This window comes from Rhinolophus hipposideros (assembly GCF_964194185.1).
Source record: "Rhinolophus hipposideros genome assembly, chromosome: 17".
Taxonomy (NCBI): Eukaryota; Metazoa; Chordata; class Mammalia; order Chiroptera; family Rhinolophidae; genus Rhinolophus; species Rhinolophus hipposideros.
The window spans coordinates 53,768,765-53,785,547 of record NC_138063.1 but is presented as its reverse complement, the minus strand read 5'-3'; the positions used below and the strand labels follow the sequence as shown (position 1 = coordinate 53,785,547).

Here is a 16,783-nt window from a genome sequence, read left to right as displayed (position 1 = left end):
CCAGGTCAGTCCTACACATCGGGGAGCCTGTGGAGGGTGGCCTGTGCCCTTGGGGCAAGCAGGTGGCCTAGAGGCCTTTGCTGACATGAGGAAACAGTAAGAAGTGGGACACTGCCCGTGACCAGGGATCCTTCACTATAAACCCAGGCCACCTGTGTGCAGTCACACACAACAGACATGTCTAAGGCTGCAGCATTTTGCCCCCCACCTCGCAGTTATTAACACGGCCACCCTCTGAGGTAGCTGCTCAACCCCCTACTCTGTTTAATGACAACATTTAACAGAGAAATGAGTGCGTAATTAATTCCTTACTCAAATTTCAAAGTATTAAAATTCTTGCTTACTTTCAACTTAACTACTTTTACATGGGTATAAACTTCTCTCAGTTTCCATGCTCGGGAATCTATGCTAACACTGAAGATTAAGATGAAAAAATGGTGTTCTAAAGGAGAGCTGCTTTGGATAAACACCTAGCCCCAAGTGCTATTTAAATATAACTGTAGTAACTACAAGGAAATTAAGGCTTTTCTAAGTGTTGTTGCTTAAATTGACTAATAAAGCTTAAGCCTCAGTCCCACACCTTTGTTGCAGGCCCTCCGATGTAGCTTAGTTCCAAGGGTCTATGGGAACCTGCCACAGCAACGTTCTCTCACTAACAGCTAGAAGAAGATGAAGAATAGAATATTGGGATTAATAATGTCCTCCAAAAATGGGAGCTCTTTTTGTGTAGGGCTAGGTCACACACCCCAGGGGGCAGATGGAGATTAATTTAGATAATTTCCTCAGAACTTCCGCTTCCACAGTTGCATCACAAAAGGACCATGGAAGAAATAAGGCCTGGCCATGGAGCCCCAAGCCTACACACCCTAACACTGGTTCGCATGTGTTTCCTTTCTCAGATTTGAAAAAGTCATACTTGGGTTTTAATCATGATTAAGACACATGACAAAGAGAGAAAGATAGAAGTGCAGAGGTTGGATCCAAAAAAGGAAGATGACTAAAGGAAACCTAAACTAGAGGCCTGTGGGCGCCTGAAGGGCACTGTGCTACCCAGCCAGGGGCCCCACCCCCCATATACCTCTTGGTTTACAGCAAATCCGATGCTTACTGCCACGGTTGGAAATCTGCAAAAGGAAACAGAATGGTTTACACTCTAAAACATAAATGGCCTCATACAAATCAACACGCAAACTCTTATGAGCCTCTATGTGGCTGTTCAGCATCACTCGAGGCACAGAAGGACCTTTCTACAGTGTGGGTGAGTTTGTTTTTTTAAAAACTAGTCTCCACAATTTCACTAACTGCTTCCAAGACAAACAGGCTTAGCTGACCAGGTTGTAAGATAGCTGATCTTGAAAGAAAGCAGTATTCTAAAAGTCATGCCAGATTGATGTAGTTCAAGTACCCAATTGAGAGGGATTGTAATAATCAGCTTTCTGGTTTTCAGAGACCTAAATGGACATCTGAGCCCTCTCAAAAGGCCAGACCCATATCCCAGGCAGGGTGGAGGGGCCCCTGGGAGGCAACATCGCAGGCCCCAGTCCACAGCCTCCACCCAGAGGCTCGGTCTGGATAATACCGTCCCTCCTTACCCGGTCTCCTGCGTGAGCACCCAGGCAGCCAACAGCAGGCGTGGGCCACAGCGGTCAAAGGCCAGCTGTGACACTGAAGTTTGCCTGAATTTTTATTTTGTGATTTTGTTGTTGCTGCTCTACGTCTTCAAAATAATCTCTCCTTCAAGGGAAGATCATCAGAGCTTAACAACAAGTAGGAAAAGGAAAGGTTGGGTATTGCTATCCTACAGGAAAACCACGAAACCAGTCATCCATGGATCTGAGCGCTGACCGCCAAGGTGGCAGCTGTGCCGCACTGTTGTCCTCGGTGGCTGGCTCACTAAGTAAGTGCACTGTGCGCCAGCCTTGGCTTTAGTTCCAACTCTCATAAGAGCTTTCTCCCACTTGCTTTAATCCCAACACTGCCACTGCTGCACATAAGGGTGAACAGGTCGTTTCTGACCTAGAGTGGCTAAAGGATTCCAGATGTCTTTAGGTCATTAGAACTGCTACGGCTGTGGCCTTGACAGTGTTCTGGAACTGTAAGGGTCTGCACCACAGTTCGTTCTCCAACTGATGTGCTTCTCCAAGTTTTCTCTGTGGCGCCACACTCCCCTTGTCCCTGGGGCCACTGGGGCCCATGAAAAGCCCTCAGGTGGACGTGTGGCCTTCACCACACCCTGGGGCTCTGCCCGCCCTGTCCCTATTACCAGCATGCAGGAATGGTGAGCAAGACAGAAGTAACAGGTGCTCCACTCAGCAAGCACACCTAAGAGGGGAGACCTGTGATTCCACATTAACTCCCCAGGGGAGTGTCAAGCTTTAAACTTAGAGTCTGGTGACACGGTTGCTGTTACCAGATGGCACTATGCAATTGCCACAAAAGGTCACCTGTGTGGGCATGACTAGCTGAATTCTTAAGACAACCCACATTTAGAAAAGTGATGATTAACATGCTACACCAGAACGGCTTTACATCCTTACATGTACACATACTGTTTGAGGTAACTCATGGAGGACAGCACCAAGAGCAAGGACCCTATCACCTGGCTGCGCTCACACCTTCTCACGTTAAGTAAGGAAACGAAGCATTTCCTCATCAGCTATGGCCGGGGCTCTGAAAGTGTGGTCTAAAAATGCAGATCCACAGGCTGCCCTACCCACTGAATGGGGACCTAGGAATCGGCCAGGAACTTATGCCAACCAGCCATCTGGGGGTTCCATGCGTGTCCTATCGGACAACCACCTCTGGGAAAAATGTCACTTTCAGCGCCCTCAGTCCTAGACAAGTGAGTGCAGCTGCTACAGCCCCACTGGTCAGAGCCTCTGGGGCCATGCTCCGTCACCTCCCTGGGCTCTGCAGATCACTTCTGTCCCACTAATAGCACTTTTGACCTCCCTATAACCTCCTGCTCTTTGGCTGTCATTAGCCCAGTCACATTAGGACCGGCCAGCTTCTGTGGGTGCCTCATATCGTCTCTCATGGCAACATGAGGTTTACTCCCACCGCTGACGGTGCCTCTGGAATGTCACCCCTCATATGCCCATCTACACCTCAAGCTCTGGCAGCAGCTGGGCTGCACACACTTGCTTTCTAACCCTGTTTGCTTCTCCAGGGGTCCTTCTTAATTCAACCCAACATATTAAAACTAACAAACAATAGTTTTTTAAACAAGTGAAGATTTCCCACAGGCTCTGAGAGTCTCTCACAAATGGAAAACATCTTAAAAATATCACGACTTGATCACTTTTTTATGAAACTATAAACCTGTTAGCCTCCAAAAATGCTGCTTCAGAAAAGACAAAATCTTAGAGGACAGTTTCGGCCTTAGAATGGAGTGACTTGTACTTATGTTCACCTGTGCACAAAGTTGCAGGTGCCATCAATGGGGTCGACGATCCAGGTGGGGCTCGGGGTGAGCACGCACGTGGCCCCGGCGGCCGCAGCCTCTTCCGCAATGAACCTGTGGTGGGCAGGAGCTCAGCCTGAGAAAATGCACCGAGAACTCAAGACAAAGCACTTCAAATTGTCTCTGGTCTCTCAAAGACAAAGCAGACACAGTAAAGAGATTTTATTATGGTTACTCTGGGTCAAACAGAGGCAGAGTCTGTAACAGACCGTTTGTGTTTCTATTTGTCTGCTATCCTACTTAGCAGAATTTAGAAAACGCAAAGTGACACCTTGATGGAGTTTTGGAAAAGTATCAGGAAGTGTGAGCTAGCCAGGCAAAACAAGAAATACAGGAATGAGGAACCCTGGGAAGCTGATCTTATAAAAGCAATACTGAACTCTGTTTTAACTTTAGTCTGGAGGTGAGAAGGCCAAGGACACATAAGAAGGAAGAGCATGAGGAACACTGGCCACGGGGCAGCGTCCAAGCTCGGATTCTCCTGCTAGTAGTCCTGTGGCCTGGGTCAGACAGCCTCACTGGACCTGAGGCATTAAATGTCACCTAGAGCTGACACCTCCCAGGTTTGTACTCAGCCTGGCCTCTCCTGATCTGCAGACAAGGTGACAATTGCATCCATGCCCACCTGTCCCTGCCATACAGGCTCAGGCTCGATGGGAGCTGACAATTCAGAGGCCCTCTCCACTCTAGCCTCTGGCCCAGGAGCCTGGGGGGCGGGGGGGCTGCTCCACAGGGCACTCATGCCCCCTGGGAAACCTGAGGGAAAGGTGAAAATGATAGGAGAGCGAGGTTAGGATACTTGCCTGCTTCCTCCCTTTGAATGCCCCCCCACCCACCAGTGGAAGCCTCTACTTCTCCCTTCTCCTTCATGCTCTGGTGCCTCCTCTCCGCATCCCTGGCAGTCCCCACAGGAGCATGGCCTGTCGGCTCCCAGCCTCAGGCCCAGCACTGCCCTGCATCAGCTGTAGTGGGCCCCTGTCCCTGGCCTCCTCCTTTGTAATTAGTCCTCTGTAGTCCAAGTCCTGCTGGAACCATCCTCACTTGAGCGGGATATCTATTTCCGATTAGGAACCTAAACAAACAACATCTCAAAATTAAACTACACAAAAGGGAGCTCCTGATTGTTTTTATTCACATCTATTTCAGCAAAATAGCACTGCCAAGGACTCAGGCTAAAAACTAGGGAAGGTGTCCTCAGTTCTTCCTTCTTGTCCTCTTCCCTCCTCCAACCCTGCACACAAGCTCGGCACAGCATGACGACCTTCATTCAGGCATGGGTGTGTGCACCACAGCCGTCCCTACAAGCTGCTGTCTCTGCAAAGCCGGCCTCCTGGAGCTGCTCCTGGGAGTAAAGAAAATATTCTATCTAACGCAGATAGGACAGTGCTTGGTACACAAGTGCTGGGTACATGTCCCTAATTGTCACAGAGCCAGGTTCACCAAGGGTGGGGCCTCTGCCCCTGCACTGCCCTGTCACCAAGAACTGGTCTGTGGCAGGCACTGAGCAAATATTTGTTTTATGTGTGAATACAAGGCTCTGCTGAGAGGTTTTCCATTAGCCTCTCATATCACGTCCATGTCTGTGCTACAGAAAAAGGAGACCTGAAGGCAATACATTTTTACTAAGAAGGAAACAGAAGTGAAAAACGAGAAATGCTTCATGACCGGTTGCTGGCATTTGGTGTATTGTCAGTTGTGGTCATCAGGCAGCTGCTTAGCCCCGATGTCAAAGGCTAAGAGGTCAGAGCACTGGGAAGGCTGCTTCCCCTTGGACTCAAGGCACTCCTAGAAACCACTTTCCCCAGAGGAACCATGTGTCCTAAGATTTGGCATCAATGAACTTGCGGATGAGATCGACATCACATCATAAATGAAAAGATTGAAGTGGTCACCTCTGTAACTGCTCTGTCCAATACAGTAGCCCCTAGCTCCCTTTGTCTGTTTAAATTTAAATAACTTAAATAAAATTTTAAAAAATTAAAAAAATTAGTTCCTTCATCTCACATTTCAAATGCTCACTAGTCACGTGGGCTAGACAGAGGCTATCAAAGTGGACAGTGCAGACAGAACATTTCTGGGCCGGTGTTGTCCTGTCTATAACACTGTGAAATGAGAACAAGTGCCTTGCATTCTGATGTCACTTTTCAATAAATTACAGTGCTTCTGCATGCACTGTAACTCATCTGGTCCCCACAACTCTGGAATCACTATTTCCATTTCATAGATTATGAAATTCATGCTCTATATGCACACACAGTCATCTAGTCCCCTCCATCTTATAAATTATCTGGACATGCATCAGTATATATGATAAGTGTATATATATCATGTTCAGATTGGTGTTACCGCCTTCTCCTCGCTGTGGTCCCATAGAGAAACCCACACAGGAGCAGCAAAGCATTGAGGTTGGGGAGCGCTGAGACACCTGAGAAATTCACACCCTGAAAAAGGACAGCTGTGCAGGAAAGCTTGGATGAGCACCATGTGCCCCCCGAAGCTTACAATCTAGAGTGCGACCTCATGGACTGTAGCACTGGCTCCTTGCTCTTGTCTGTTCCATATCCCTACCTCCTGCTGGGAACTGCCTCCCTACTGTCACTTCCCTCCATTGTCTATTAGAGCCTTTGGATCACATAATGCAGGCAGGCAAGTCTATATGAAACAAATGCCACAGTGAAAGACATGGAGAAGTCAGAGGAGCCAAGCCCAGCAGGGTGCGGCGAGGCGGTGAAGCCCGAATGCCTAACCGGTGAAGTGCAGAAACAGGTGACGTGCACAAAGAACCACTGCACTTAGCTGAGGATTAAATGTGGCATTAGTTCTGCTTGGTTTTCTTAGCCAGAGATTTAAGGAATTAAATCTGTTTTCCATGTCTTCTTCTGTAGCTACATGATTTTCCCCTGAAATGGCTTGTGATTATATCCTTAAAGAAAAGGATCCACACCCTAAAAATACACATATTAGGGACCGAGTACAAAGCTTAACTTGGGCACAAGTTTGATAAAGCAGTGAGAAGACATTACTAAGGTCAAGATGGAAATGGAAATGACTCACATGTAAAGATCAGTTCCCAGGAAAACTGAGGAGGAATGTGGAATGTTTTTCCTTTATAATTAAACCTGATTTTAAGTGGGAAGCTGGTATCTACCAAAGTGGAGGGGAAATTGCTGGGGTCTCCTGGAAGGAGGAAGGGAGAGCCTCTTGCAGGACTGACATCTAACATGCATGTGAGAGAGCACAGCCCGCAGTACAAGGCCATTCTTTCTGCACACTGACAGGGCTTCTTCGGACACATAGGGCCAAGCGGTCTGTTAGTTAATTAGCAAAACATGTGGGACGCAGTCTTTGGGGTTCACCAAGCAGCTTGTTTGCAGCAACACCCATAATGCTCCTGTTAACACAGCTTTTGTTCTGCACAGCATTTCTGATGGGAGTAACTCAAAGCACTCATACTGAGCCCTGATCTTTATCAGCAGTTGGTTATTCACACCCAAGAGTTCTCCGCCTCTTTACCCAGTTGCCGAAGTGAAAGGAGATGGAAAGCACACCCGTCACCTCCCTACCTATGTCATGTCTGTGGGCGACACTCTGGGGCAGGGCCTCCGGGAGGCTGCAGGGTCATGGACCGTGTCCACTCTTGAGGCACCAAAAATATCTCATCGGTATGTGGGGAGGGATGCAGACTTTTTATTCATTTAAACCTGATTGTCCTTGTGTGGGAAGCTAATACCTATAGAATGGGAGAACATTTTCCAGCTCTCCACAGAGGGAGAGGACATCAACTTGGACAAATGGAAGTGAGAAAAGAAAAAGTACGACCTTAACGAGGGCACTGGAACATCTACTAAAAAAACTATGCACATGACTAAACTGGAGGAGCTCAAGGGCAATTTCATTACTCTATCTAATGTACAAGAGGAAAATAGCAACTGGGGTAAGGTTCAAAATTTGGTGACAAATTAGAACGATACATTCTGCTGTATCATTTAACTATTTGCCTTTTTTTCTAATAGTTGCAACTTATAATTTTGACAGCCAAATGCATGTGGGGCTTTTCTTCCTAGCTAGTTTATTTACCCCGTGACAAGGTCAGGGTTACTCTTTAAGTCACTAGGGAGCCAATTCATGTTCCTCAGCTCATCTACTCAGGCTACAGCCCTACCCACGTCTAGAACCTGAGCGGCTCTGCTTACCCAGCCTAAAACACAGTGGGAACATGAAGAAAACCAAGTTCTAGTTGGCAGGGCTGGGAACATATTTTTTTCAAGTCCAGGACTGTGCTGGGCACACTGCAGGGCACAAGGGTCACCACAGTGGACAGGCCCCATCCTGCTATAAAGGGGGGCAGGGCAGGCTGCTGTAGATACTGAGCAGCTCAAGTTGCTGTCCTCCTTCCTTCGCCTGTGTTAACCCAGACAAAAGGGAAAGGACAGGTATATATACATGTGGTTCAGTGATGCTACTGAATATTTTCAGAGTTGCAAAACTTGGATCTAACTCAAAATCAACTGATGATAGGATTAAGCATCCAATAGAGGCAGGCCTGGATGGAGACTGAAATGTGAAACTCTCAACCTTGACCTGCTGCTTTGCTTTCTGTCAGTGCCACCATATGACAGCATTAGTATAGGAACCGCAGAGCGGAACTTGGTTGGGTCCCTTACTCCTAGGTGAGGAGTTCGAGACTATGAGGAATTGGAGGAATTGCTAAAGCGAGGGGCAGAAGCAAGGTTAAGACTTCCTATTCTTTGATCTAGTCTATGCCTATCTTTCAGATCAGGGACCGACTTTAGATTTCATGAATGAGTAAACTAATAAACCAGAGAGCTTACATCAGGTTTCTTATTTAATTAAAAACAAAACAGTTGCAATCTATATTTAATATTCTTTCATGAGAGACTAAAAATGAGGAAGGACATAAGCTCAGAATGAAGAAATACTTCCAAACAAAGGATGACAGGCAACTTTCTGCTCACATGTTTCAGGGATATATGAATGCAGAAAAATTACAATATACTATTTTATTTTGCAATATGAATGCAATTTTTTTCTCATCTTAAATTTATCAATTTTTCTATGATCTAAAATATAATTAAATGCCCCAAATTCTGGTGCTTTCTTTTAAATATTAGTCACTGGCAAAACACCCAAACTTGACCACAGATATGTTGAAAAATGATTTCAACTAATTTGAATATTTTAGGCAAACTGAGCAGAGAATAGGAGCAGCAACATCCAGCCTTCATCCATGTCCCAGCATTGCCCTCAGAGCCGAGAAGGAAGTGGTGGCAAAGAGCCAGGGCGCTGACATGGGGCAGCCATATCTCTGCCCTCATGCCTGGCCAACACGAGCTTGTGGACTGCAGTTTGGGAACCACTGCTCTGGTCAGGTGTGTGCATCTGTATATCCCAGGGCTTTTTGCGAAATGGAGGTCTGGCATTAGTGAGTTGGAGATGCTCCCAGGTAAGCCTGACACACATCCGAGGTGAGGTCCAAAGCTATGGGTAGATGGTTTTTCCAAAGGGGCTTTGGAGCCTGATGGTCCCCTGGCGACCCGGGTGGAGGTAGGAGAAGCCACATTCACTCATATAATACAATGGCTTTTATCTTGTGATACACAACAATGAATATTTAAATTTACCTTGTAAACATGGGACACAGACCGCATACTGACACAAGAGTGGATCCACATCACTAGCAACTGCTGCCAACACACATAGTAGGGCTTATAATTTCAGAATCATTTGTCAAGAATACTATAATCTGATTGAAAACTGTCAGAGCACTGATAACGCCGTAATGCCTAGCCTACAGTGACCTCAAGGTCTTTACCAGGACCCCATACAGCTGACTCAGCCCTCATATCTGTCATAGCCACCTGGACCAATACCACCGAAACATCCAGAACTGAAATAGCTCCTCAACCAGAAAAAGCTGGCTGGTTGCTGTAGCTTTTTCCTCTCAAAGAATAAAAGCAAACTATATACTACTTTTGCCATTATCATTTAGATTTTAAAAAGTTAAAAAATCATAAACATTTTAGAACTTATAAAAATTAAAACAGATGTGAGAAATCCTGACTTCATACTGAATAAGGAAATGTGAAGTAACAGACACTCAAAACACAAAGAAAGGTGGTCCAACAAAACAAACCCAACCCACTGGCAGAGAATTTTGAAGGGAGAGTTGGTGACCTGGAGATAACCTAACCAGTTAGAAGGAAACAATAGGGAAAAAAGGAGGTAAATTTGAACACTGGCTTGTTCTTTACTTCGATTAATCATTCACAGGGGAAAAAGTCTATGATGCCTACTCTGTGCTGGATGGATGCTGAGGGAGATGGCCTTAGATATTTCTGCTGCATAAGTACATAGATCCGATTTATATCCAGAACTCCGATACCTGGTATTTCAGTTTTAGCCATTCTCCATAAGAAAGGGAAGAGACCCCTCGTACCCAAAGCAGTGGTTTTCAAACTCTGTTCTGCAGAACTCCAGGGGTGAAGGAGGGGCCTGAGGAGCCCCCTCCCCAGAGCTCAAGGAGAGGCTTCCTCTGGGGTCTGTGGCTTCATTGGAACTAGATGCAAAATGCTATGTAAATATTTGAGTTTTTCTGAGGAAAATATTTATAACTTGCATTGGATTCTCCACATGGTGACCCCAGAAAGGTTAAGAACTTCTGCTCTCAAGAAGAGGTTAGGGTCCTCATGAAGATCCAGGGGAGGACAGCAGCCTTGCCTGTTGCATGCTTTGGCCTGGCGAGGGAAGAATATGTCACTGAATACCAGCAGAGGCACACCAGCAGGCGGTGAATCTGGGCCCACACAGTTGACGGCGCCATTGGGGTCACATCCTTCTTGGAAAACATGCATGGCACCACCAAGCAGACACAAGCTTCCAGGGAACATTACTGCTTCCGATCCCTCAAGAAATATGCTAAGTGGCTTAGCAGAGGGGGCAGGTCTCTTCCCCTGAGCATACTCTGTAGAAAGTGAAGCCTTTTCAGTATATTTAAGGCAATATTGACATGAGGGTTGTTCAAAGAATGAAGACAGGGTCTGTTTGTTTACCATGCAATCGAAATAGCAGGGGGCAGACAGTGAGGTTTCCTGCTTGAGGTCTGCGCCCATGACCAATGGCGTGGCCTCCTGAGTTAGACCCTGGCCTTCTTTATGAACGTGGCATTGTGTTCATGGGGTGTTTTGCCTGAGGAATACACCTACCTGTGTGAAGGAAATTTCTTCTGTAGCTCAGAAATAATTAAATCTTCCACAAGGTGATCTGTTTCTGTGACAAGATCTGCAGCTGATGTTTTTGTTGAGACACGCTTTTCCTCAGAAAGGGCTTTTCTGATGATCTGAAACAAAAGTCCAGGACAGTAAACTGAGAAGCATACTCTTTCACCCGACAAATGCAGTCTCTCCTCCTGTGGGGCCAACTCTGACTTCTGGGAGCATTGGGGAGATGCAGCGGGTGTGGGCCTCTGGACCACTTACTTCTGCCATCACTGAGAGGACATCAGGGCTTAATATGACACCCAAGACTTTCTGGTTGGGTTTCTAGTGAGCCTTAATTATTCACTATTCTTTTCACAATAATGACAGACTTACTTGTTGAAGTTACTTTGTTCTACCTGTGAAACAATTTTTCTTTGAAGAAAAACAAAAAAAAATATAGTTTTTGAAGAACATGAAACTTCATCCAATGTAAGATGATGTAACACCTTTGCCCCACAGAGTCCCATGAATTTGAATTTATGAGATTTCAGTGTAAGAACTTCTTTTCCCCGATTCATTTTACAAACCACATGAAATGGAATACGCTCTTGCATCCAGGTTACAAATGTCTAGAATGAGAAACCTAGGAAAGCTAACCTGTACTTCAAGAACATCAAGACATGCTCTCCCTGCTGCTTTGGCTCAGGGCCTTATTGACCGTCCAAAGGGGACACGCCCATGAACTGGCTTTGGGGCCAAGTGGCCTCACGGAGCCCTCAGGGCTGAGCTCACAGGCAGGCTCTGCAGATGTGCGGGTTGCCAGCACATCCCATTGAAACCCAACGCAGCTAAATATAGGGGCACAGAAGGGAGGGCACCCAACCTCCACTACCTCCTGTCTGGCCTAATCCAGTTCCAGGGACCCATGGGAGACCCAAACAGGAAGGCATGTGGAATGATTAATCAGTCACAGAATGCTTTGGGAAAGTCAGCTCGGGCCTTTCTTGTAATTTCTATCATTTCTTACCATGATGACAAAGCTGGGGCACCTAAAAATGATGTCATACCTTTCCTCTAAATTAGATACCATGCTAAGATCCTCAATTTCTTTCCAAAGCACCGTCAATCACTTAACTACCCAGACTTGACATCCTTTGTTCATCGTGACACTTATTCTCCAACTTAAGATAAGCATTTCCTGAGTGCCTTTTTTATGTCCAGCCTTCGCTAATGAAACTGAAGAGGAGGGCAGGAAGAGACTCACCCTGAAGGCTTCAGAGAGGAGGAGATACATGGAATTTTAAAGAAGCAGGAGAACCCCCTAGACATCAAACAGTACCCCCCTTTTGTTTCTTGAAGAAGTCCCCCCATCATAGTGCTGGCCAAAACAACACTGAGCCTAGACAGGTTTTGCATGCATTTTTCATCTTGTTGCAACGATAACAGATACAAATTATAGAAAATTTGAAGTGTAATGTATTTTGTAAGTACTACAAAAGACAGAGCATATAGCAGTCATATATATCACATTAACTAAAGACAGTCCCATTCACATTTCTGACTGTCTGCCTCAGACTGTCTGCCACCTGGTGTGTTCCTGTCCTTTTTATGTATTGGCAACATCCTGCTTATCACTATCAGGTTAATCTCCTTAAAACACCAATTTGCACATAGCAAGCTCCCACCAAATAATCTCTATAAATTATAAATTTCCAACTCCTCAAATCTAGCTCATGTAGAACCTGTACTGTCCTATAGGAATCCCTAAATCTTAAGCCAGTCCTTAGAGCTCCCGCCCATAGGTCATTTGGCAGTGAGGTTGTATCTTAGACGGCAATTCAGTGTGGTGTGTGTGTGTTTGGGAGAGTGTATACAGTGTGTGTGTAGTTTGTGTGTGTGTGGAGGGGGGATGTATGGTGTATATGTGATGTGTGGAGGTTCCTGTGGTGTGTGGGGAGGAAATGTGTGGGATGCATGTTGTGGGGTGTGTGTGCATGGTATGAGTTTACGGTTCGTATGTGTTTGTGAGGGTGTGTGTGGGGGGTATGTATGTGTATGAGTATGTATGCATATAATTAGAGAGAAGAGAGAAAGACACTAACCAAAGAATATGCCACCAGAGTTTTTCAAATTTTAATGTGTATGAGTCATAGGGGGTCTTGTTGAAGATTATGGTTCAGTATGTATGGGTTTTGGGGTCTGAGATTTGCTTTTCTGACAAGTTTTGTGGTGACGTTGATGCTGGAGGGGTAGATCACACTTGAGCAGCAAGGGCAGGAGCAGATTCTTAAACCTGAGTGGGGAAGGGTGCTCGGGAAGCTGGGATGTTCTAGGACCATACATGAGTCCTGGGGCCTCCATCCTGAGGACACGGTCCTCATTTTCACTTGCTCCTATCCCCACGTGTGATAAGCATTCATATAATTCAAAGTCAGGATTCCAACCATCCATCCTGTAGTCTCTATGCAGAAGCTGGATTGATGACTTTTAAACATAAATCAGCTTGTGTCATTTGAATGCTTAGAACTACCCTCCTATTGCTCTTAGAACAAAGCCCCAGATCCCACATGACCAGGCCCCCAAGGCCCGCCAATCTCACCTCTCCCAGGCCATCCCCACGCTTGATCTCTTTCTGCCACTCTGGTTTTCTGGCCCATCCTAACCAAATTTGTTTCTGTCCCAGCAACTTTATATTTTCTGGTCCTTCTGTCTGGAACTTCTCGCCCCCTGAAATTATCTTGTTCGTTTCATGCTTGATAGAATATTTGTCTTTACTGGCACATGAGTCCCAGGACAGTTTGCTTTCTTTTGTTCCCAGTGACACCCCTAGCATCTAGAATTGTACCTGACACAGAGTAGGTGCACAAAACTCTTTTAATCATTAATAAAATACATATCAGACTGCTTGAATAGTTTCTGCATCATTTTATCTAACTAGAGGACTAGTGTCTGTGTGAATCCTGACCACCGTGGTCTTTCTGTTTCGTTTCATTGTAGTATTGTGTTTTTTTCTTGGGGGTGGGGGCTTGTCCTGTTAAAAAGTCCTATTGTGCTTGAAGCCTGTCATCCTCTAACCTCCATCCACTAGTCCTACCTCCTGGAGCCAGCCCAGCTCTGCTTTATGGCACTCGAGTCCATTCTCCACACCACAGCCAGAAGAGCTTGCTAAAACTCTGATCTTAACCACAGACCTCCCAAATATAAAACACTTACTGGCTCCCTACTACCAGGATAAAGTCAAAGCCTCTGAAGGCGGCATGCATTAATAGCTTTTGAGAGTTGGCTTTATAGCAGAGACAATTTGACCGCTAATAGCCAGTCTCCTCTTCTTCCTTTTAGGAACAGAAGCCCCAAGTTTAGCAAGGTGCATCGTCAGCTCAACAGTCCGCACCTCTCTGCCTCTTGCGCAGGTAGGTTTGGCCTTGTGACCAAGTTCTGCCCAAGAGGATGTGAATGGAAATGATGTGTGCAACTTCTGAGTCACGTCCTTAAAAGGCATTGTTTGCACTCCACCTCTTGTTCTTTTCCCCTTTGCCACAAGGTGTGCTGTGGGTGTGGTGCTGAGAGACCAGCTTTGGTCACAAGAAAAAGAACATCTCTTTAGAGCAACAATCGAAAAGAAACCTGGGTCTCTGAGTGACTTGGTGAAGCACAGCCCCCACGCCCCCTGAATCTCTAATTAGACTTCTATGGGAAAGAAAAAGAAATCTGCCTTGCTTCTGTCATTGGTCTCTGTGAGGGAAGCCAAACCATCAACCTACCAAACACAGGCTTCACCTAACCTTTGTATTCTCATCCCCTTCGCATCCCCTTTGCTCCATGATTGTTAGGCTCCAGCCAAATTACATCATTCACCCTACAGTCTCCTTTTGACAGAATCTCCAGCCTTCCTCTAGCTCATGTGCTCTCTTCCTTTGTCACCCAGTTCAAATGTCACCTCCATGAGGAGTCTCCACCTGCTGTGGGCAAAGCAGGAAATGCACCCTTTATGTGCGCTCCGAGGGCACTTATGCAAACCACACAACTGGCCCCTTGGGATTCCAGGGCGTCCACTCCCGGTTAAGCACCCTAACTTCCTGTCCCTGTATTCACCTCCCACAGGTGGATTCTGCAGCCAGTACAGGGGCTGCTACATCGTCAGGGCTCAGCGAACATCTGCTGAATGAACGAATGAAGATTTCTTGGCTGCTGCATACTGAGCTCACTAAAAGGTCACCAAAGTCTGGAAGATTTTTCAGCAAGTATTCTTGTGAAGCCATATCTAACCTCACTGGTATTTATGCACTTGGTCTTCCAGATTCAAAATATACACAACTCTACTATGTTGAAGAGAGGCAAAATCAGGGGCTTGTGTGGGCAGTTTGGGGAATTTCTGTTGTCACCGGCCACACGTTCCATAGGAACCAGGCCCCTGGCTATAAATTATACAGAGGGCAGATTTATGGATTCAGAAGGAGCATGTTGTATCATGTTCTTTTTTTAAGTATTTCTTTTCAGTTTTTATTAGTGTCATAGTTGTGCTACGATCATTTTGTTGTGGCACACATCACAAGGAAAGCCATGGGCTTGAATGCTTCTTTGTCTTTCAGCGGCAGGGCCGGCACTCGTGTTCACTAGCAACCTGCAGTGCAGTGGCCAGTACTCTCCCACCTGCTGCTGCTCCTTCAGGCCCTGGCTCAACATCCACATGGACTCCTGAGGAGGAACTGCAGATCATTCTTGACTCCTCCCTCTCATCAGTTACACACCCAGACACTCAGATAGTATTTCTGAATTATTTTCCCAAACTACGCTGCCCTTCTCACATTGCCTACCATCACCCGCCTGCATTGCTAAAACAGCTTCCAAATATCCTTTGGTTTTACTCCTCTGAAGCACCATCCATGCTGTGCAGAGTGGCCTCTCCGGAAAGCAGATCTCCTGGCACTTTCTGTGGCTTGTTGGGCTCACCAAGAGGACAGTGGGTCCATGTCCAGTGTGAAGTCCTCCACAACCAGCCCTGAAAGCACCTGGCCCTATGGGGCCCAGGGACCCGTACCCCTTGCCGTGCTCAAGCACTCTCGACTGTTCTTTCTCCTTCACCTTTGTGTCTTTGGACATGATGTTCTTTGTGCCTGCAATGGCCATGCTGGCCACCTCCTACCCATCTGTCCTTGAGGACTCTGCTCACGCCCATCTCCTCAGGAAGCTGTCTGTGTAGCCCTCCACTCACCCACCCTGGGTCAGTGGTTTCCGTCGCACTGAATGTACATCTCAGTTACTGCATTGCCAAGCACGGGCCTATCTCTTCCACTAGACTACAAGCTTCCTGAGGGCAGGAGCTCTGCTTTTCATCTTAGTAGCTCCAGACTATCCTTCCATACAACACTAAGTAGGCTCTACCATCCCTCTCCTGGGCCCAGGCCACTAGGGCAATGTGCATTGTAATGGGACTTTACCAAACTTAATCTGGTGGATGTCCATACATGGGATAGCTACAAAAATTAGTTCCTCTTTAGTCACCAATGAGTTAATGGCAGTAAGCTAATCTGAAAAAAGAACTAGCTGAAGCAATAATACAGGTTCTATGCAAAGCCTATCAAAATTCCAATGGCATTTTCACAGAAATAGAAAACAATCATAAAATTTATATGGGACCATGAATGACCCCAAACAGCCAAAGCAATCTTGAGAAAGAAGAACAAAGCTGGAAGCATCACAGTCCCCAATCTCAAACCATATTATAAAGCTATAGTAATAAAAAAGTATGGTATTGACTTTAAAAAAGACAAAGATCAATGCAACAGAATAAAGCCCAGAAATAAACCTACGGATACATGGTCAATAAATGTACAACAAAGAACCAAGAATATATATGGGGTGGGGCAGCAGGATGGCTCAGTTGGTTAGAGCGTGAGCTCTCAACAAGGCTGCTGGTTCAATTCCTGCATGGGATGGTGGACTATGCCCCTGCAACTAAAGATTGAAAACAGCAACTAGACTTGGAGCTGAGCTGTGCCCTCCACAAATAGATTGAAGGACAACGACTTGATTTGGAGCTGATGGGCCTGGACAAACACACTGCTCCCCAATAAAATAATTTAAAAAAATACATATGGGGAGA

The 16,783-nt window shown here is 46.1% G+C and overlaps 1 protein-coding gene across 2 annotated transcripts in view; it reads right to left on the bottom strand.

Moving 5' to 3' along the window:
• Nucleotides 1–16,783, bottom strand: part of IMPA2 (inositol monophosphatase 2) — a 66,437-nt gene that overhangs the window by 37,414 nt on the left and 12,240 nt on the right. Inside the window, exons 2-4 of one of the 2 annotated variants that reach the window (XM_081078706.1) lie at nt 10,687–10,820; nt 3,413–3,517; nt 1,079–1,124 (exon numbers count right to left, since the gene is read on the bottom strand). In XM_081078706.1, the coding sequence (XP_080934832.1) occupies nt 1,079–1,124; nt 3,413–3,517; nt 10,687–10,820 (285 nt within the window). The remainder of the gene's footprint in view (nt 1–1,078; nt 1,125–3,412; nt 3,518–10,686; nt 10,821–16,783) is intronic. The other variant, XM_081078707.1, reaches the window with a different exon arrangement.